Genomic DNA, 23,491 nt, shown 5'->3' with positions numbered 1-23,491 from the left:
TTGATGAAAAAGAAAAGAGAGAGAGAGAGAGAGAGAGAGAGAGAGAGAGAGAGAGAGAGAGAGAGAGAGAGAGAGGTTTTTTTTATTAAGATTAGAATGAATAAAATCACTGACTATAGCCTGCTCTCTTTCCAGAGGCGAGGAGCATACATGTAAAGACTAATACTATTCGGCTTCAGGTAATAAACACATAGTTCAGTTTCACCATCGCCCAGCCCAGCTCATTAAGAGCGCCTTTATCCTATCATCGGACAGATGTGGTCCTCATAGTCTCTACCTTCTCCCACATCTTTTATTTTCTTTAATTATGATTTAGGTGCATGAACAACAACAACTACAAAAACAACAAAAACACGAAGCACAGGAATAAACCACAATGCAGAAACAAACACAATTTCATATCTATATTGTTTCTTGTGTTTCTGCAAATCAAAGTTTGTGAAAGATGACTCTTCGCTAACTACAACTGTCCTTCTGACTCCCTCAAGTTTCGAGTGTCGAGGCAAATTGCCTTCGAACAGTTTTTGAGCGAAGTTCCCTTGAAACACTTTTTATGTTTAATAGTGCTTTTAGAACCATTCAGTAATATGCATCTCAAAACACATGGGTATGAATGAAAAAGGAACTACGTTGGGAGAGAGAGAGAGAGAGAGAGAGAGAGAGAGAGAGAGAGAGAGAGAGAGAGAGAGAGAGAGAGAGGTTTGATTTGATCAAACTCTCTTTCCTTCTCCTATTATACAAACCAAAAAATTCTTACTTATTTTAATAAAAAAAGATCTTAATCTATCTTCAGTCAGTGAACTAGTCCTTTTCTATCCTACCTAATACAAACTTACGACAGAAGTCAAATTTGTCCAGATGAAACCTATGAAAATACATCAAATATCTTTAATTAAAGATCTGAAAATATTTCATGATAAGAAAATGATAGTCTCTAAGTATGAATGCGTTAATAGAGCCTACTTCATCTCATGCACTCTCTCTCTCTCTCTCTCTCTCTCTCTCTCTCTCTCTCTCTCTCTCTCTCTCTCTCTAGAGATGTCAAAGTTCGTTGCAAGTCACCCGAAGAAAACGTCAACAATCTCTTTCTTAACAACAACAACTTTCCAAGTCCAACGATTGAATGCACTCAACTTCAGTTGATGCATCCATGTATCAATTCTTTTATTTTATAGATGCATATGTATACAAGTACATATTCGTTGATGTATTAACGGGTGTATCATATATTGGTTTTATAATGTATACATAAAACAGAGAGGTATAGACATTATTATAACAGTCGTTTCTTTCATTTGCTCTCAAACTTTACGCTTCACTTCAAAGAGAGAGAGAGAGAGAGAGAGAGAGAGAGAGAGAGAGAGAGAGAGAGAGAGAGAGAGAGAGAGAGAGGGGGGGGGGGCGGGTTGCTGCTTTAGAGTGAGATTATTTCGCATAAGCTTAATCTGATACTTCGTGTGGGTTATTGTGTGACTGGTGGTGGGGGTGGTGAGGTTGTTATCAACCAATCTTCTGCTTACAGTCCTCCACGTATACACGACTCTAAATCAAAAAGCAACAAATGAACTGTTACGTGTTTACAAGTTTAACATCAATTTTCTGAGAGATTCTTATTGATGAAGGAAATAAACAGAAAAAAACTGATGATGACTAAATTCTTTTCATTTTGGGAAAGCGGCAATGAAGGTATGTTGGGTGAGGTGGGGGGGGGGGGGAGTTTGCAACCTCATCCTCTGTGCAGATAGAATACATTCATTTTCTGAAGCCTCTCTTTTTCAAAATAAAGTAAAGGTAATTAGCTCTCTCTCTCTCTCTCTCTCTCTCTCTCTCTCTCTCTCTCTCTCTCTCTCTCTCTGCCTACTTGTTTTGTGGTTCGTAGAAACATTCAAAGAATAAATTGCAAAACGAAAACAATAAAAACCGAGATTGATAAAAGAAGCCAAGAGGAAGACTCTGCAGTTCTCGTTACAAGAAATATCATCAACGTCTGTGATTGTGACTCTTTCTGAATCTAGCCTTCATTGCATGTGCATGTGATTGTCTATGGGATATTTGTCGTGAATAAAATAGGTATGGCTCTTGTTTAGTTATAGAGACAAAACAAGTATTCCTGTAATTATGTCTTTTGGAATTATAAACCCATTTAATATTTTCATCGCAACTTATAGAAAACACACATGATAATATCTGGGTGTAAATGTCAGTATCAATATATCATATAAAACATAGCATCGTTCACACTGAAAGTCTTATATCAGTAAGTGATACTGCTTTCAAAATGTTTCTCTAGAAAGCTGATGCAATGGATTTAAGGACGAGGGACACCCATTAAAGGGATGTAGACTCATTAGTGAGGTTAGCCTCTCCTGATGCCAACGACATTAATGATTTCTACTCCTTTTACTTTAGGGTTTAAAGGCCGTTCATGAATGGCAGAGACAAGGGACAGTGACATTGCCCTTGTTTGAATAACAATGATCTTGAGATTGACCATATATACATTATGATCACTGCCCAAGTCCCCTCTCTAGCCAAGCTGGGACCAGGGAGGGCCTGGATATTGCTGCTAAGGACTCAGCAGGCTCCCCAAAAGCACCCATCCTTAGCTCACAAGGATGATGAGGTTGAGGACACTACAAGAATTTATTGAGGTTTAGCGGGTGACCGGCCGAGAGAAGGTTGTGACTCAAAAGCAGGAAGAAAGCAACTGAGTAACTTTATTACAGAACATCGGCTTATATATACATCAATTTTGGGCAAGAACGCCATGACATATAACAAGCTGTTTCCTGTTCAACTGACAACCGGTTCTGTTAACAGTTAACGGTGAGCAAAACAGACATGTTTATTCAGGTCCCTGTCAGTGCGAGGGGAGAGCGAAGATACCACGCATAATATATATATATATATATATATATATATATATATATATATATATATATATATATATAAAGTCGTTACTATATACGATCGTGTGACACACGGTTTGTACAAGCGGGACTCAAACCCTAGTCTAGTGGATTGCCAGGCAGGGACGTTTTCAATAGACCACCATGACCCTAACGAGAAAATAACATCTCTGGTACTGTGGGCTGTTAGAATCATCAAATATATATGATTTCTGGGCTCAGGCCATGTCGTCCTGATGGAAATTCCTATTAGGTAGCTTTTTATGGTATATTTGACTACAGTGATATTCACAGAGAATTTTACCTTAAGGTATCCAGAATTCTAAGTCCTGGAGCGAATATCCCTAAATAATCTCACAGGGATATCGCATCATAACAGAGGACGTATTCTTGACACGTCACATAGCTATCTTCACCCCGAACAGTATTAACGCTTCTAGGGGGTATAGTGAATCTGTAACGAGAATGAAAAGAGAGCCGCTCATAAGGCATCTCTCCTATTCCGTTTCCAGTGTGTATCTGATGAAGGCGGTAGCGCCCTCTTTATTCCTTTTCGTGTAGCTCTACTACTCGGTGTTTTCCCTTGTGTTCTCTCGTTATTTTGGATTTAAATTAACATTTTGATGACTTCATCGGCCTCTTCTGCCTCTAGGAAGTTGAGTATTATCTTTACTATGTATAAATGTAAGCTCTTGTCGTTTTGAATTAAATCAAAAGTGATTTTAACGTAAACAAGATCTGTTGCCTACCGGAGGCATCCTGGATGCTATCGCTCGCTCTTATGGGTCATTTAGTTAGCTGGAGCGACATTCCCGGTTTGTTACACTTTAATAATTTAGCTATTTAGCTCCTCTTGGAATGCTTATATTATACCGTCTGTTTTTAGTTCGGTGATTTCGACACGAGTCGAGGTACCGATCTTGCCTTTCGCGAGGCTTCGTAGCCTAGAGACGTCTGGCACTAGTACTTTCATGCATGATATAAGTTTTTCTGAGTGTTATATTATTGAAGCTATAGGCAAATATTTTATACATGTAAGATATTGTTGAAGGTTTTTTCCAAGATTGTATATGAGAGAGTTTCGGTGATTTAGGTAATCGATTCTCATCTTACCTAGTCTAGTATTCTAGGTACAGTAGTATACTTTCGCTTATCCCGGATTGCTCTTTTCTCCTCTGGAGACTAAGTTCAATCCCTCTCTCCATCTGTAAGCCTTCGGCTTAATCCTAGTGGTTCTATCTGTATAATAATTCAGGTATAACTATTCTAGGATATGTCTGTCCTGACCTGATAACCAGAGTGACTGGTTTTTTGGGTTAGGACAGGACATCAGAGTTTCTAGTCTGTGGTCTGCTTCTTCCTAGCATAGAGAATGAGTCTCCTCTGCTAGGTTAGGAGCAGACACAGGAAGCTTTGCTTCCCTAGCCCATGTTGGAAGGATTCTGTAAGAGATGATTCCTTCCTCTAGTGGCCTAGAAGACTGTCCTGTGTTGTTTTTCTCGGGCTGGAGAATGAGTTTTCTCTGTTGCCCGGCAAAATAACTTCACCTAACTTTGTTCTGGTTGGGAGGAGGTTAGCAAGTATTGCATGTCTTCCTCCCTAATAGACAACTCTTGGTTAGGATGAGCTTCCCTAACGGCTGAGTGTGTCTCCTGCTAGAACGAAGTCTATAGAACCCTTATCCCTTCCCCACCTCTCTTTCTTTTATTTTCTTTTGGCCGCAGTCCTACTCCATACCTATTATAGGTTAGGATGGAGGACAGGCTCAGCTCTCTGCCGGCTGGCACTACGTGTTGGCCGGCAGAGACCCTTTATTCTTTCCAGAGTGAACCCCAGACCTCCCTTGGTCTCCCTTGCATGTCTGCCGGTAGAGCCCGGCTGGCTATGGATTCTTTGGAAGCCTGAATGCTACATTCTTCCCTTCCATAAGTTCACTCTTTCTGGATGGAAGGTCGTATGGCAATGCCGCCTTATAACCTTACATCCATACTGTTTCTCTGACTATTGTGTTGCACCCCTAACCCGGCTGTTTGCAGGTGGAGGTTCTCTGGTTCTTAGCTACTGTCAGCGGGCATGGGTTTTATTACCTTCGCCTGCCGGCAGTGGAAACGCAGCCCGAATCTGCTGGTCACTACGATTAGCAGCCGGTAGCCGGGTATTAGTGTTTTCAGCCGTCGGCTGGCAATGATTGCGGCCGGCACACAGTCACGAATCAGTGGGCTGCTGCCTATTAATTAAAGATAGTATATCTTTGAACTATACAGGGGTAGATGCCGGCCGGCATGTGCAGGCGCACGCCGGCACGTACCGGCGCGTGCTGGCTGGCACAACAGCATGCGATGTACAGTAGTTGCTGTATTTGTAGTGTAGTACACACTGCATTAGCAGAAACTGCTGTACAGAGCTTGTGATAACACTAAAGTTCTTCATCATACTTAATGTTATATTGTACAGCCTTTTGTTGAGACTGTACAATATATAGAAAGTAAGTTCTTTCTGTATTCTTTCTATCCCGTATATTAAAACTTTATCTCAAGGTGTGAACTACACCTTAAATTTCTGTTTAGGAAATTACATAAGGTATTCTAGAATAGAATTAACCTTAGTTTTGATATCTCGGGAGGTTTCAGCAATTGACTGGACAGGAAATACAAGTATGTGTCTTTCCTTCTTTCTTTCATAGCTTTTCTATATAAGCTAAATGTCCCAATATAAGTGAAAGCCTTCACTTGATACTCATGGATTTTTCTTCTCTTTACAGGAGGACCATCCGAAGTGCGGGAGTGTGTTCTGTAATGTCCGTAGAAAGAACTTCTGTGGACATCAATATTGCAGGAGGCACGCAGCATGTGCAGCCTCAAGAGGTGATCTCCACTATTGGGACCCTCAGGTTTGTACAGTTTGTTCTAACCTGATTACCGAGGCTTATGACGACCCTAAGTTAACGGAGTCAAGGGATGCTGCCAGGGAAACGTTACGATCCTGGGTGAGGGGTTTTCACAAAAACACCCCAGGTCCCTACCTTCCAAATGGGAAGATGAGGGCCTACCTTTTCCCTAAAGCATCGGCTGATGCAATCATCCCCCAGCCTCAGGTGGAGATACCAACTACCCAGAATCCGGTAGATTCTGAAGTCTCAGCCGCCCTTCAAGACATCCAATTGGACGATAGGATGTCGGAGGTGTCGGATTCTACTGAGAAGGATCTTCTAGGAGAAGGTCAGGAGGAGGGGCTTTTCCAGGCTCCTCAAGTAGAAGAGGAAGAAATCGATGAAGTGTCGGTTACATCGGTTCCGGGCCCAGAACCTATTCCGTCTACATCGTCTGCTATCCCAGATGAACTGGGAAGTACTCTTTCTTCCATTGTTGAGATGATCCAACAAATTCAAAGGAAGAATGATGAGAAGGAAGCTGCAATGAAACTGGAGATACATAGACTTGCAGCATCACGTGAGCCCCAGAAGCAGCTCAGCGTGAAGGATCTTCCTTTGTGCTCGGATACGAATCCTTGGAGGTATGCCAAACACATGCCAATGACAACCGGGAAGATCGTGATCTCCGAAAAATTGGGAGCAATTCCCCTGGAATATGTGGAATTTTGGCCCAACAAAGATTCTTATCCAGACTTCTATGTCCGTCTTAGGAAGAAGCCAGCCTCAAAGGAGGACACGGAGCCGTAGGAGGTCATAGTTTTTGACCATAGTAAAGCTCAGACGTTACTAGCGAGCTTGATGAAAGATAGGGGCTTCACTAACTCAAAGGTGCCCGCCTTGAGTAAGAAGCTTCTCTCCTTTGTGGCCTCTCCTACCAGAGCCTTTTCTTTCTTGGAAAAGGGATATAAGGCAGCCTTAAAGGTAGTGGAGGCAGGGAAACCATGCCCCTCCTTGGAGGAGTGCAAGCCGTTATCTCTGACCTTGCCCTTGGACCAAGAAGACTGGAAGGACGTACACCTTACCTTCTCAGTCGGGAAGCTGGAAGCTGATAATGCTGAACGCCAGTTCGGTGAGGCACTTCCAAAACTGTCGGAGGTTCTCTTGCGTAGAGAGCAAGAGACAAAGGAAAGACTTGCAGCATCGATGTCGTTGCAAACGACACTAGAAACGAGGGCAAGTGACCCCAAGATACAGGACATGTTCATGGTTGCTGCCAGAACCCATCTGACCACAGTTACGAAGGATCTCTATAGCTTTATTAAAGCTAGGAGAGCCTGTAGAGAGTTCGTGTTCGCCTCAGCTGCGGTGAGGCACGAACCGAGGAAACTGATCTCCTATCGTATTTGGGGTAAAGACCTCTTTCCCAATGAAGTGGTTAAAGAGGTAGTAGACAAGGCCACCACAGAGAATAGGAACCTTCTCAAAAAGTGGGGCTTAGATCTCAAGAGAAAGTCTTCTCCGGATAAGGGTCCCCAACCCAAGAGGAAGACAAAAAGGCCTAGGCCATCCTCTCGTCCAGCTAAACCCTACCGACAGCAACAACAACAACTTCCTGTGACTGCGGTGCCTTAGATAGTGGCACAACCTCCAACCACGTACCAGCTGGTACCTCAACAAGTGGCGACACAGTCACCAGTTTTTAACCCAGCCTTCGAAAGGCAGACTTCTTCCTTTCGTTCGAGAGCTAGAGGAACAGCCAGAGGTTCTTCTAGACGCCCTTCAAGAGGAAGGGGATACAGGGGAGGATGCGGTCAAGGAGGCAAGGCCTCAGGTCCACAACAGCAGAAGTAAGATACTTCCAGTAAGAGGGAGACTACAGATATTTAGGGATCGCTGGACCTTCGATCCCTGGGCCCAGAGCCTAATTAAAAATGAACTAGGTTGGAGCTGGAGCAGTCCTCCACCTCAATTTCCTCAATTCTTCCAACACTCATCCCCCGTTCTGGAAGAATACGTCCGAGAACTCTTAGATAAAAGAGTAATCCGGAAAGTTAAGTCCATAACATTCCAAGGAAGGCTGTTTTGTGTTCCAAAGAAGGACTCAGAAAAACTCAGAGCTATTCTAGACTTGTAACCACTCAACAAGTTCATAGTGAACTACAAGTTCAGAATGCTCACGCTTCAGCACGTAAGGACCCTACTGCCCAGAAGGGCATATACTGTCTCTATAGACTTGTCTGACGCTTATTGGCACGTTCCAATTAATCGTCACCTCTCCTCCTACCTAGGCTTCAAGCTACATAGAAAGCTTTACGCCCTCAGAGCCATGCCTTTCGGGCTAAACATAGCCCCAAGGATTTTCACGAAGCTTGCAAGCGCAGCCGTCCATCAATTACGCCTAAAGGGGGTCCAAGTAGTAGCCTACTTGGACGACTGGCTGGTTTAGGCGGCATCCAGGACAGAATGCATGCAAGCTTTTAAGATAGTGATCCAGTTCCTGGAACATCTGGGATTCAAGATCAACATCAAAAAGTCTCGTCTTTCTCCAGCTCAAAAATTTCCGTGGTTGGGAATCCACTGGGATTTGGGGTCACATTAGCTTTCCATTCCTAGTAAGAAGAGGAAAGAAATAGCAGGATCTGTCAAGAGACTATTGAAATCCAATCGGATATTAAGACGCGAACAGGAGAGAGTGCTGGGCTCTCTACAGTTTACTTCGATAACAGATCCAGTGCTAAGAGCACAGCTTAAGGATGCAATAGGAGTCTGGAGAAAATATGCATCAAACGCGCGGAGAGATCTAATAAGACCACTACCGACTCGCCTGCAAACGCTTCTCAAGCCGTGGTCCAGTGCCTGGCAATTGAAGAAATCAATACTTCTTCAACCTCCTCCCCCGTCAGTAACTATCCACACAGAAGCTTCAAAGGAAGGCTGGGGAGGCCACTCTCATCAGATGAGAGTCCAAGGAGCTTGGTCCAATCTTTTCAAGTCATTTCACATCAAATTTCTAGAAGCCATGGAAGTACTTCTGACACTGAAGAAAGTTTCTCCTCGCCACTCGACCCACATAAGACTGGTTCTAGACAGCGAGGTGGTAGTGAGATGCCTGAATCGACAAGGGTCGAGGTCACCTCAAATCAACCAAGTGATGTTGGCCATATTCCGTTGGGTGGAAAGGAAGAAATAGCACTTGTCATCAGTCCACAATCTGACAGCGGACACTCTATCTAGGTTTACACCTATAGAGTCAGAATGGTCCCTTGACGCAGGATCCTTCTCCTTCATCTCGAGTCAAGTCCCAGAGCTGCAGATAGACCTCTTTGCGATGAAAGACAACAAGAAAATAGATCGTTACGTGTCCCCTTACGAGGATCCGTTAGCGGAGGCAATGGACGCTATGTCCCTGGACTGGAACATATGGTCCAGTATCTATCTGTTCCCTTCGCACAACCTCCTTTTGAAGGTCCTCGATAAGCTGAGATCCTTCAAAGGGAAAGCAGCAATAGTGGCCTACAAGTGGCCAAATAGCGTGTAGTTCACTCTGGCATTGGAACTACAACTAAAATTCGTACTGCTACCGGATCCATCCCTGTCTCAGGGAGTACAGAAGTCGACTGTCTTCGCCCCATCACAGAAAACGTGGAACCTACATTTCATGATTTTCTCTCCTTAACGATGAGAAAAAGATTCGGTGTTTAAAAGTCAGTTTAGACATTTGGAGGAAACCAGAAGACATTATGAGGCTTCAGGGAAGAAATAGCTATCCTTTGTCAAGGCGAAGAAACCGAAAGAAATCCTGAGTGATTCCTATTTATCATTCTTCATTCACCTTCATGAGCAAGGTTTAGCACACAACACGATTCTATTGTTCAAGCCTGCCTTGACAAGTCAGATACCATATGCCTTACAGGTCGACCTTTCTAATGACGTTCTTAATGAACTAGCCCTTCAGCGCTTGCAAAGACCCTTTGCTTGGTCATTAGATATGTTTTCTCATTGTGTATAAATAATAAACAATGAGGAATGTGCTTAGAAGGTTTTGAATTTAAGTCATATTTCTGTAAGTACTCGCTTTGGGGGCCAGAGTTAGTGAAATAGTGGCTCTCTCTAGAGAGGAAGGCCACATCCAGTTCTTGGAGGGAGAACTGAATCTATTTCCAGATCTAACGTTTCTTACCAGGAAAAAGCTACCCACCAACAGGTGGGGTCCCTAGAGAATCTGCCCTCTGAGAGAAGATGCATCTCTATGTCCAGTGGAGTGTCTAAAGGTCTATCTTCATAGAACTTCAGACTTTATGGGAGGACAGCTGTTCAGAAGAGAAATCCTGGGTTCAAAGTTATCTATAACTATGGGCGAAATTCACCAGTGTTATTCGCAGAACGGATCCAGACAGTACACCAGTTATTCATGATCCGAGGAAAGTTGCCTCTTCCATAAAATTTCTTTAATTATAAGGACTTTGAACATCCTTGTTTGAACACCGGCTGGTAGTCATCCAAGGCGTTCTTTATACACTATGCGAAGCAAGTGGAGCAACTTATGAGATCTGTGGTAGCAGCAGGTAGAATTCCTTAACCTTCTGTTTTAAGTCTTCGAGGAACAGTGTAATTAATTTGGGACGATTAATTAAGAGGGTGAGCGTGTAGTCCCTGTCTGTTACTACACGCTGTGCGATAGGCCACGAAAGTGTCCTTACGAACTGTTCCATTGACGTCGGTAATCTATAGCATAATACGGACACTTGTGCCAAGCGTTTTTTACGCTAGTGTATATAAACAGTATGCAGACTATATCATTATTATTAATAATTCAATTGAAGTGGCAAATCTGTTTCCTAGTAGATGAAACAATATTTCCTGTGGACTGTTTTTCTTTATGCTTTAACACCTATCATCCACATTTTATAAATTTTATAAATGTTGGTCTGATATGTACGTTTATTAAATTTTAATAAACTAGTTCATAGTCTTATTCACCCACACTGATTTTATTAGAAATGTACTGAGCATTAAGATTAAAATATGGATATTTTTATCATGATATGTCTTTCAAGACTGTTTCCTGATTCAAGCAAAAGTCCACTCACTCTAACCCTTCCTTGGAAGGGTTGACGGGGTACCCTAACGGGTTGGTGGCAAAGAGGCCAAATTTGTTCTTTTGCGGATACAACCATTATCCAATAGTTTATAAGAGTAGTCACATTGGGGAAGGTGTCACAAATTCATACTGACATTGGTGACTCTTATACAAACTTTGCTTTATATTGTATAGGGCGAGACCACTATACAAGCTTGTCATTTTGTCATCCATAAATTTTTATGTACTCCTCGAGACTTTTTCCAGAGTCTAGTACGACTCTTCCCTGCAGGGGCCAGGAAGCACTAACATAGTTCATGCTTAGATGAAATGATGTATGACGGTAACATCATAGGTTTCTATGTCTAGACGGACCAGGAAAATACTTTCTTGAGAGTACGGAACTGATTGAGAATCCACAGATACAGTAATGCTCTGGTAAACTTCCATTAGGACGACATGGCCTGAACCCAAAAAATTCGCTCAAAATCTATTTTTTGGTGAGGTAGCCATGTCGTCCTGATGGACCCGCCCTTCCTTTTATTGTAAAAGGGCCTGTTGACCCCTCCCTATAGTACAGTATCTGTAACACCTCGTGTATCGCTACAAGGAATAAAGAGGGCGCTACCGCCTTCATCAGATACACACTGGAAACGGAATAGGAGAGATGCCTTATGAGCGGCTCTCTTTTCATTCTCGTTTCAGATTCTTATCACTATACCCCCTCGAAGAGTTAATACTGTTCGGGGTGAAGATAGCTATGTGACGTGTCAAGAATACGTCCTCTGATATTATGCGATATCCTTGTGAGATTATTTGGGGATATTCGCTCCAGAAGTTAGAATTCTGGATACCTTAAGGTAAAATTCTCTGGGAATATCACTGTAGTCAAATATACCATAAAAAGCTACCTAATAGGAACTTCCATCAGGACGACATGGCTACCTCACCCAAAAATAGATTTTTCGCTTCGCTCAAAATCCGTTTTTACGTTCTTTTGAATAGAAAAATCTGCAAATCACAGAAGAATTGAGCAGTTGAAGATAATGGAATATAAAAACTAAAATAATCATAAAAAGGGTGAAACAATGAAAGAGAAATGCCATTAAAGAAATGAAAGTATAAACAAATAACTATTAGCAACAGCCCGAAATATAAACATTCAATGTCAACACTGTTTTTAAAGATAACAAAAGTAAAATTGATGTGATTAAACCATAGAAATTTTATCTTTATGTTAAAAGGAATAAAGAAATTATAACAGCAGAAGTCAACAACATATAGGTATGTGTGATTGCAAATAATAATACCAATTCCCTAATATTGCAAGAGGGTCTGCCCCTCTCTTTTATTCTTCTCTTGTACTTCTCTTTCTCCTTATTTCTTTAATCTTTCTCATCCCGAGTACCTGCCTTTGAGCTGTAAACTGGATTGTATCCAGGGGTACTCTTCCTTTCCCCATATTCCCCACTACCCTATTATTATTAGTATTATTATTATTATTATTATTATTATTATTATTATTATTATTAAAGGTATGTGGTCAGATATTTTATTTGATACCAATAGAACAGACATATAAACTGGATTTTTTTGGTGGGGAGGACGGATGATCTCTTGGGAAAAACGTTATACCATAATATACATTGTGTTTCCTGAGAGGTTTCCTAAAAGGTTTCACTCTCTCTCTCTCTCTCTCTCTCTCTCTCTCTCTCTCTCTCTCTCTCTCTCTCTGTTTTTTCCTTCGTTCATAAACCCTTGTTTCCAATGACATAATCCAAAACCTTGACCGGTTGATATCGTTATAGTTCAAAACGACCATTGGTTTACAACTCTGAAACAATACATACTTATTTCGTGTTTGTTTTTGCTTTTATCTTAGGTGATAAGGACATTGAGGGTGGGGGGGGGGGCGGGGCATTTCAAGGAATAATTTGGTAATGAAATGATTACTCCTGTTTTAATTGAACTCATATCAACCAACAATTATACTTATGCTTGCGTCATAGGACCAACTGTTTTGAACTGTATTTATTCATGTGTGTATGTATAACTATGGAGGAAATGACTTTATACATGATTGTTCCAGCAAATACCATATATGCTTCCATGTTCATATATGACCTTGTCTGTAAATCAATGCGTTTTACGAGGTTTGAGGTTACGCTTAATTTGTGTTCAATTGGTCCTTGAATATCAAAGCATTTTGAGATTTACTTCTTCGGAGGTTTAAATGATTTTCAGAATAAAAGCATCAGTCTCATTTCCTTTTAATTAAAATTCTAATCGCCCCATTGTTTTAGGGGGATATTAGCAAATTCATGTCCCCTTTTAATAATAATCTATGACTCTAGGAAATGATACAAAACTATGCGACGACTCAGTCAGTGTTCTACAGCCATTGTGTAAGGATGTGGTAGTGACATGGCTATCTGTTGGTTTTCCAATGGAAAATAAACTCTTATATATAAATTTCAAAGATTTCTTATACGTTATCTTTTATATAATGCTATGGTGGAAAAATAACAATGACATGTCTGAGAAAAACTAAAGGAAATAAGCCTGACTTTCCTTCGAGGGACATCTGGACTCCAAAAACAAACAGATCGAATTGTTTGAAGGTCAATCCATTTGGGGGAGGGGAAATTCAATTGCGATCCTCTTTCCTAAGAATTTCCCAGTAGACACAAATAGACTCCTATTTAGGTCTTAGCTTCGAATAAATTATGTTGTTGTACTGGTTCTCTTTTAAAAAGAGAGATATAGCAATAATAACGAGACACTTTCGTTGCCAAAAAGTTACTATTCTTGAAGCTGTGAATATTAACTCTGAAAGAGGGTACCATATGTGTGTGCGTATGTATAGGTTTGAGAGAGAGAGAGAGAGAGAGAGAGAGAGAGAGAGAGAGAGAGAGAGAGAGAGAGAGAGAGACCTACAAATAAATAAAAAAGTTTGTTGAAATGTGGGTTTCTTCTCAACACCTACATGATAAACATCCAGAGAGAGAGAGAGAGAGAGAGAGAGAGAGAGAGAGAGAGAGATCGGGGATCATATTTACTATGTGGTGTTTGATTACCACTTTCCGCTAGTCTATGGAAAACTTCCTTACACACTGCACAACTATGTGGCCTCAGAGGTAAAGTATGGAATTCATAAAGGCTTATTCAGACTCTGATGACAGTTGTGTTATTGGAAACGTCTCTGCCTAGCGATCTGCTGGACTGGGATTTGAGACCTGCTTGAACTCGGTAGTTTCTTGTATTGTCTGCAAAGTCACCATCATTGTGAGCTAAGGATGGGGTGTTTGGGGGAGCCTATAGGTCTACCTGTTGAGTCATCAGTAGCCATTGCCTGGCCCTCCCTGGTCTTAGCTTGAGTATGGGCACTAATCATATGTATATAAGGTCAGTCTCCAGGGCATTGTCCAACTCGCTAGGGCATTGTCACTGTTCCTTGTCTTTGCCAATCATGAACGGCCTTTAAACATTTAAGAGAGGATATGTATGTTTTCCCTCTCGCTATAAACCTTCAAGAAAGATAATAATGTCTTTTCCTTCGAGTATCAACTACATATCTTGATTAATGTGTCTTTAAATCTTCTGTCTTCGAATGATGGAGAGGAAACAACCAACGGTGTCATATGAGCATCCTTCCTTGTGATACGAGAATCACATTTATAGTATTATAGTAGTATTAAAGGCTTTTCATTCGATCTATCCTTGTCCTTCTTAGGCTTTATCAACCGAATTACTCTTCCTCTTATGTAACTCAGGACAATAAATTCCTGTTCAAATAGTTTTACACACAAACCTTTTCCTTTCTGTGTCTCCGTCAGTTCATTAAAACTTGAAGTGGAATGGAAGGGAGAGAAGAACTCAGAGCTGATTGAGTGGAGAGACACTCATTCGTCAGACTGTTGGTAATTGTCTCGTCTCTGCATAAGAAGAATTCTATTCCAACAAAGCTTTGGAAAACACAAACATACAGATACAAAGACAGACATATAGACACTCACACACAAATACACATATAAAACAGCTACAATATCTCAGTGGCGTCCAAGAATCGAAGATACAATTTCTTACAGAATAATACTATGCCTGATGCTGTCACACAAACGACCCCTTTATTGTAGAAAAACCGGAAGGAAATAAGTTATACACACACACACAAACACACACACACACACACACACACACAAACACACACACACACACACATATATATATATATATATATATATATATATATATATATATATATATATATATATGTATTATTACTTGCAAAGCTATAACCCTAGTTGGAAAAGCAGGATGCTATAAGCCCAGGGGCCCCAACAGGGAAAATAGTCTAGTGAGGAAAGGAAACAAGGAAAAATAATATATATATGTATATATATATATATGTATATATATATATATATATATATATATATATATATATATATATATATATATATATATATATATGTGTGTGTGTGTGTGTGTGTGTGTGTAGCCTATATGTATATATCCTCATCATTCCCTCCTCTTACACCTATTGACGCAAAATGCCTCAGTTAGATTTCACCAGTCGTCTCTATCTTGAACTTTTAAATCAATAGGCCTACTTCTCCATTCATTGTCTCCTACTTCACGCTTCATGGTCTTCAGCCATATAGGTTTGGGTCTTCCAACTCTTCTAGTGCCTTGTGGAGCCCAGTTGAAAGTCTGGTGAACTAATCTATCTTGGGAGTGCGAAGAGCATGCCCAAACCATCTCCATGTACCCCTCACCAAGATCTTATCCACGCATGGCACTTGGGTGATCTTTCTTATAGTTTTATTTCTAATCCTGTCCTTCCATTCAACCCCCAATACCCTTCTGAGGCTTTGTTCTCAAATCTACTAAATCTCTTGGAAATTGTTTCATTGTTATACCATGACTCATGTCCATACAGTAACACCGATCTCACTTAACTGGTATTAGTCTGATTTTTAGTTGTAATTTCAGGCCAATTTCATTTTCAAATTCTACTCAACATAGCCATTGTCTGATTGATTTTTTTTTTCAATCTTTCACAAAACTTTAACTCTAAAGACCCAGTATTGGATATATATATATATATATATATATATATATATATATATATATATATATATATATATATATATATATATATATATATATATATATATATATATATATATATATATATATATATATATATATATTTATATATATATATAATGCAACCGTTTCCACTCCACTGCTGGTCAAAGGCCTCATACACGCCCTTATTCATGTCTGGGTTGTGGACAATTTTCATCACCACGCTAGCCAACTGCGGATTGGTGATGGTGGGAAAATTTTGTCTGATAGCTCACAGGAAGCCAACCTAGTATTGGTGACCCAGACAATTGAAAAATGAAGTTTTTTATTTATTTTTGACAGATTTTGATCTCAAAACCTATAGTACGAAACAAGACATTTCAATTTATATCATTTTTAAAACAGCATGAGGAAAATTGCAGATAAAATCATTGAGATGAAATTATAGATGATTGATTTTATTCAAATGTAAAAAGAGAAATTGTAAAGGTGTTTTCATTCATGAATTAGCTAAAAGATTAATATTCTTGTTTCATATTTCACTAGACAAGTTTTTGAAAATACTTTCAAGATTTCATTCGTTCACAAGTGATTAGAGAAATCACAGAAATCACAGAAATTGATATATTAAGCCTTTAGTTTACAATTACAATGCATAAAGTTACTATTTGATAAAATAGTATATATAAAACACATTCTACATTGTGTTGAAGAAGAGAAGAATGGTAGGAAAAATGTGCTTCGTATTTTGGGGTAAACTAAATGGTTCTTACATTCAGAGATTACGCAAGGTAGTGAGCTGCATTGGGAGCAAGGCTGGCGTACGGTACGGTACGGTACGGAGTACGGTACGGTACGGAGTACGGTACGGTACGGTTGATATTTAGCCTCTAAGTACGGTACAGAATTACGGTACGGTAATTTTACCAAGGTGCGGTACGGTACGGTTCAGGTACGAAAAAACTGAGCAAATTCCGTACCGTACCTTACCTCCGGCTTGGATATCTATCACTACGCAATTACTGTTAATGCATATTTGAACACCAGCAATTGACTGGACTAAAAAAAAGATTCACTTGTAGAACACTAAGGTATTTTATATTTCAGTTAGTAATATACTATGCATGTGTTAATTCCTTAATTAACATGTGACGTCTGTGTCTAATTTTTGAAGTAATACCAACAAAAGTTTGAAGCATCACAAATATAATCCTATATTGTGTTTCGGAAGAGTCTTCCCCCAGAAAAGCCCTATGCTTAACTATGAGCTATTGAGTGTGTCTGCTGCCAGTCTGCCACTACAAGTGCTGTTTACGTTGCTTCCACTGACACAGAACAGTTAGAAAACTGGGAAGAGGCATTAAATCATGTCACAACAGCAGCTGATGGAGTTATTTCCATTAGATGTGCTGCTCATACGTTACAGCTATGTGTGCATGATATGATCAACGGAAATCAATCTGTAAAATCTTTGCTAACTAAAGTGCGCAAAGTAGTGAAGAAAACCCATAGAAAGAATATAAGGTTAGTATTTAGAAAAAAATGACAAACCACTGGCCAAACTGGATTGCGAAACAAGATGGGGCTCATCTTTTGAGATGCTACAGAGTGTCATGGCAATTAAATCTTTTTTTATGACAAATAGGACTTGCCAATGAATCTCTCTTGATAACTGAAGATGACTGGCAAACTATTGAAGACCTTTTACTATGTCTCAAACCTGTGTACAATGCGACCGTTACCATACAAATGGAGAAACTGACCGCTGGAATGTTATTTTGTGAGTGGTTAAAATGTAAAATGCTTCTGTCAAAATCATCTAGAGAGTTTTCAGCCGACCTCATTGCTGCCATGAAGAATCGGGAGCTTTCTCTACTCAACAATGCAGCATTCCTGGCAGCCATTTATCTTGATCCAAGATTTCAGTGCCTATTAGTTGAACCACAAAAAGATCTTGCAATGCTGCACCTCCCTGCATTGTGGAAGAGAATTATGTCATTGCAAAGCTCTAGTAATTTTCAGGATGGTTTTACACAAAAACAAAATAAATGAAGAAAAGAACTTGAGTGAAAGGCAAAGTGGAAATGAAGAGAGCTCAAAAGATATAATTGACCAAATATTGTCTGCTGCTGATAACAACCGAAAACGGGATAGCTAAATAATGGATTATGATGCTTTGCGATTAACCGAAATAAAACAAACAATTAGGCATTTCAATAACTGTACTCAAATAGAAAAAAGGGAAGATATATTCACGTGGTTGAATAAACATCTACACCAAGATTTGAAGGCTATAGCCGAGGTAGCCCTTGCACTTCCTGTCACTCAAGTGATTGTAGACCGAACATTCTCAGGGTTGAGATACATTTTGGATGAACTAAGACTAGGCATGAAGGATGATATAATAGATGCCATTATGTTTCTAAGATGCAATACATAATCAATTTGAACTCATTATGTTTGGTTAAAAGAAGTTGCTATTGGAAGGTATTTTCCTATAGCCTAGGTTCCAAGCTTTATTTGATCAATGTCGAGAAAAAAAGATTTAGTTTATTTTATTACATCTTAACTTTAGTTTATGAATGTTGAGAAAAAAAATTTAGTTTATTTTCTTACATCGTAACTTTAGTTTATCAATGTCGAGAAAAAAAGATTTATTTTATTTTATTACATCGTAACTTTTAAATGTTGACAAAAAAATTAGTTTATTTTATTACCTGATAACATCAGGCAATGCTTTAGAGTTCTATTAATGGTTAGATTATGGTATTTTTTTTTTTTCATAATAAAATCCTTAAAAGAGGAAGTGATGGTTTCAACAATATTATTATTATTATCCAAAGAGTCATAATACCTGGAAATATTTTCAATAATATTTCATACACTATATTTCATCTATTAAATATACGGTATAGTTTCATGGCAAAACATGTTTTATGAATTCAAAAGTGAATACTCTTGGTCTTGTATTAAAAACAAAGGAACAGTATTAAATATTACTACAAATATCATTAGCAGCAGCAGCCATATTAGTACGGTAAAGGTACGGAATTACGGTACGGTATTTTTTCCGTACTGTACGGTACGGAAAAATTATTGAAAGTACGGTACGAAATTACGGTACGGTATTTTAGTCAGGTACGGAGTACGGAAAAACATTCCGTACCGTACCGTACTACCAGCCTTGATTTGGAGTACATACTCTAGAATGATAATATATTTATTAACATGTACGTAGGTTTACTCACTGCGCGAGTGAATTGAGTAACGGCGTTTAAAATTAACGTTTTGTCAACCCTTCAGTCAAGAGGGTTTTCAATAATATTAGAAATACTATATCAAGTTACATATAACGTCTACTCCAAGCAATTTGATCAGCCTCTTTTTAAAATTCTGATTTCTTTTTCTATAACTATATATGTAAATTTTTACCGTATTTTCCACATAATATAAAGATTTTCCTTTAAATTTATTAAAAATAATTAAAAACACAAAACAGAACTCTTAAAATGTTAAAAAGCCCAAAATATTCGAAAACATATCATTATGATGATAAAATATCTTTTCATATTAACTGTTCACTGAGATTGGAGGAAGCTTTTCCTGCTCCATCAGTTTTTAATAAGTAAGGAAACTGAAAGATAGAATACAAACGTGAAAACATTATTTTCGTTGACTATTATGATGATTAATTTATGCAATTTTCTATAGATTTTGCAGAAAATAGGAGAATTCGCAACACAGTTTTCTTTCGTTTCTGTCTCCGATTTCGAGGGGGACTAAATGAAATCTAATTCTATATCATTCCTTTAACTAAGTTTATATGTTAATAAATGTTGCATGTTTAATCCTTCTTATCCTATAATGACCTCTGTACCTTTTGTAATTATGTTTAAGGGGAAACAGGAAGATCTGCTCTTCTATTCTGTTGTAAGATTTTATAAAAACAGTTATATTTAGAGGGAGAAAGAAAAGATAGCAAATTGTGGAAAACTATGGTAATTATAGATTATTTTCTTCATCATTCACATTGGCAATTCAGTTAGATTGAGAGAGAGAGAGAGAGAGAGAGAGAGAGAGAGAGAGAGAGAGAGAGAGAGGAGAGAGAGAGAGAGAGAGAGAGAGAGAGAGAGAGGGGAAATTATGGACAGCAATTGGTTCTGTTTGCTATTTTGTTTTATCCGTAGGTTCTGAATGATGCTTATACAAGTACCAACAGTTTTCTTGCAGCTCCAGGTAAAACCGATTCCAAAGAAAATCTTACGGTCTAGCATGAAAAATTAAATACATACAAAAGAATTAGGTGGCATTCATTGCTTGTTACAGTTAACAATTCTAGGTAATCACACCTATAAATAGATAAAGAAATGTAATTACAAGCTAAAATTAATAAGGTAATCAAATTAAGGAGTTACTTAAACACAAATCAGTCAGTTTAAGCATCCAATGCTGTATTACCATTTGGAACAGATAGAAACACATCGACCCCTTTTACTAATCATTGGTATTTTGCATAGGTAAAACGCACATACCAGAGCTCACGAACACCCTCAGGGTAGAATTTTCTGGCTAAAAATCCTTGGTTATAGATTTGCCTTTTTACGGTAAAGGATGCCACAAATATTACTCTTAATACATTTGCCAATCAAAGTAGGGACTTAATCATTCTCCAAAATGAACGATGTACGAGTTTTATGGACGACTTGACTAAATGCTACGAATGAATTTACAAAGATCCAAAATTTCATGATTCCACAAGTCAATGGTGTCTGATCTAGTTCGAAGGACAACTAAAATTTAGAATTTGCATTGGTGAGTAGGAAATGATTCCAGGAAAACCTCCCCGTTCCCATTTCAGAATTCCTGGCTTAGAGATGTAGAGCACCAACACTCTCACATTCAACAAACCTGAGAGTTGTAACCATATACACGTTTCTTAGAGATAAAGTTTTAACCATTTATATTTTGAAGGGCAGCTTTGGAATAAGTTTATATTTATTAAGAAATAAGTTCACTTCAGAGCTGTTAATATAGACATCTTTAACCGACAAGAATTAAGTGATTCCTTTTGTAATGATGTAAGTCAAAATAAGATTCACAAAGTAGCTAAACAAAAATAGTTCAAAGAAATTCTATCAAAGAGGAAATTTAAAGTATTGAGCTTGCAACTTATTACTCCATCCTGAAATGGCAACACTGTCTGCAACCTACTTAGATACTTATATACGTGAATCAGTCGGACCCGGTTAATTGATCATCTCTTGATGATAACTTCCGAAACCTCCTCCATATTGCGAAATCCTTTAGGATTTATTGATTATCCTAAAGAGAAGCGGATTTAACTAGGATTTGTATATTTTGGCTTGATTCCAATTCAAGTAATTTAAGGTTGTAGAAACAATTGGGTTTCTTCCTTCTGTGTATGATGCGTCTCCAATTGATCTACTTGTAAGGAATAATATCTACTTTGAAGTATAAGAAAAACCTTATTAAGATTTTTTTTCAATGAAACCTCTTGCCTACATCGATGTAATCAGTTACTACAAATCGGCTTCACTATTAGAAATAAATGTAAATTCTCTCTTTTGTTTTTTGCAATTGGTTTTATAACTGAATCTCTTTTCTTTCCTCTCAGTGTCTTGAAACCTTCAAGTTGACTCCAGAGGGAAAATTAACGCCTCTTATTTTGACTTACATCATTGCGAAAGGAATCACTTAACTCTTGTCGGTTAGATACATCTATATTAACAGCTCTAATGTGAATTTATTTCTTAATAAATATAAACTTATTCCAATGCTGCCCTTCAAGATATAAATGATTAAAACTTTATCTCTAAGAAACGTGTGTATGGTTACATCTCTCAGGTTTGTTAAATGTGAGTGTTGGTGCTCTACATCTCTAAGCCCGGCATTCGGAAATCGGAGCGGGGAGGTTTTCCTGGAATCATTTCCCACACATCAATTCAACTTCTATTTTTTAGTGGTCATTCGAACTGGATCTGACACCATTGATTTATGGAATCATGAGATTTGAAACTTTGTAAAATCATTCGTAAACTTTCACAAATTCATCTGGTCATGTCGTCCATAAAACTCGCACAATGGCCATTTTGGAGAATGATTAAGTCCCTACTTTGATAGGCAAAGAGATGTATTGGGACGTAATATTTGTGGTATCCTTTAACAAACAAAAGCAAATCTATAACCAAGCATTTTTAGCAGGAAAATTCTACCTTGAAGGTTTTCTTGAGCTCTAGTATCTGCGTTTTACCTATGTAAAATACCAATGATTAGTAAAAGGGGTCGATGTATTGATTTCTGTTCCGAACGGTAATGCAACATTGGATGTTTAAACTGACTGATTTGTGTTTAAGTAACTCGTTAATTTACTTACCTCATTAATTCAAGCTTGTAAATACTTACCTTTCTGTTGACTGTAATAACCAATGAAGGCTACTTATTTCTTTTTTATGTATCTAAGTTTTCATGCCAGTATGGTGTGAATTGGTAATAGTGACTGATGGTGTTTGTATACTTGCTTGGCAACATTGAGTCTCTAACACTGTACCGGCTTGGCCAACACCTTGCCACAACTTTAAGCCGAATAAAGCCAACGTTCCAGCAACTGTGTTTGGTATTCCACAATTTATTTGTCTTAATATTCACCATGCACAAGTTTCTGAGGCCCAGCCCGATTGACGTGGACCCAGAATTAGCCGATGTGGAGGACAAATCGGTTATGTGGCATGATAACTTTGAGGCGTTCTGTGCGGCCATCAACCTGGACTTAAATCAAGATAAGTTGGCCTTGCTTCTTGCTCACATATCTTGTAAACTGTTAAAGATAATTAAAAGTGCCACCTCATATGCCACTGCCATAAGCCTGTTGAAGGCTAGATTTGTGAAACAAAAAAGTGAGGTGTTTGCCATATACAAAATAGCCACCTGCAAGCAACAGAGTGGCAAGACTCTAGATACTTTTTTGGATAGCCTCAAAGGTCTGGCCTCGGAATGTAGCTTCATTGATTGTACAGCCGCTCAGGCTGAAGAACTGGCCATCAGAGATTCATATATCATGGGTATGGCATATAATGCAATCAGACAAGACTGTTAGAGAACTTATCCTTGGACTTATCCACAGCTGTGAAACAAGCCTGTGCACTGGAAATGGCTCTACTGCATTCGGCGTCTTATGCAAGTGAAACTAATACCACAATGGCAGCATTGATAGATAAACAGGCAAAACCCGAAATGGATCCCAACAGTTTTCTGATCGAAATGAGTGACTCGCCGAATCCAAGTGAGTGTGCTGACGCCGTCAGCGGTCGGAGGTGCTTCTTTTGTGGAGGATCCCTACATCCCAGAGCCCACTGCCCAGCCAAGAAAGCCTCGTGTTCCAACTGTCAGAAGGTGGGTCATTTTGCTCATGTCTGCAAGTTACAAAGAAAACAATGGAATAATAATGGTGAATCAACTAAAACTAATCTTGTAGCTGGAATAATCCCAGACAACCTCCCACAGTCCATCACTGCTTCC

The 23,491-nt window shown here is 38.9% G+C and overlaps 1 protein-coding gene across 1 annotated transcript; it reads left to right on the top strand.

Moving 5' to 3' along the window:
* The first annotated feature begins 22,622 nt into the window (after positions 1–22,622).
* On the top strand, positions 22,623–23,069 carry LOC137618873 (uncharacterized). Its single transcript, XM_068349077.1, has one exon. It carries the CDS (start codon positions 22,623–22,625, stop codon positions 23,067–23,069), a length of 447 nt encoding a protein of 148 aa, XP_068205178.1.
* Positions 23,070–23,491: the final 422 nt, after the last annotated feature.

Source organism: Palaemon carinicauda, chromosome 25, assembly GCF_036898095.1.
Source record: "Palaemon carinicauda isolate YSFRI2023 chromosome 25, ASM3689809v2, whole genome shotgun sequence".
Lineage (NCBI taxonomy): Eukaryota > Metazoa > Arthropoda > Malacostraca > Decapoda > Palaemonidae > Palaemon > Palaemon carinicauda.
Note: the sequence above shows the minus strand (reverse complement) of the source record. Positions and strands in the feature narration are given on the sequence as shown.

Bases quoted from the DNA above. Each gene is read 5' to 3' on its own strand.
- LOC137618873 (XM_068349077.1), top strand. From the start codon at position 22,623: ATGCACAAGTTTCTGAGGCCCAGCCCGATTGACGTGGACCCAGAATTA.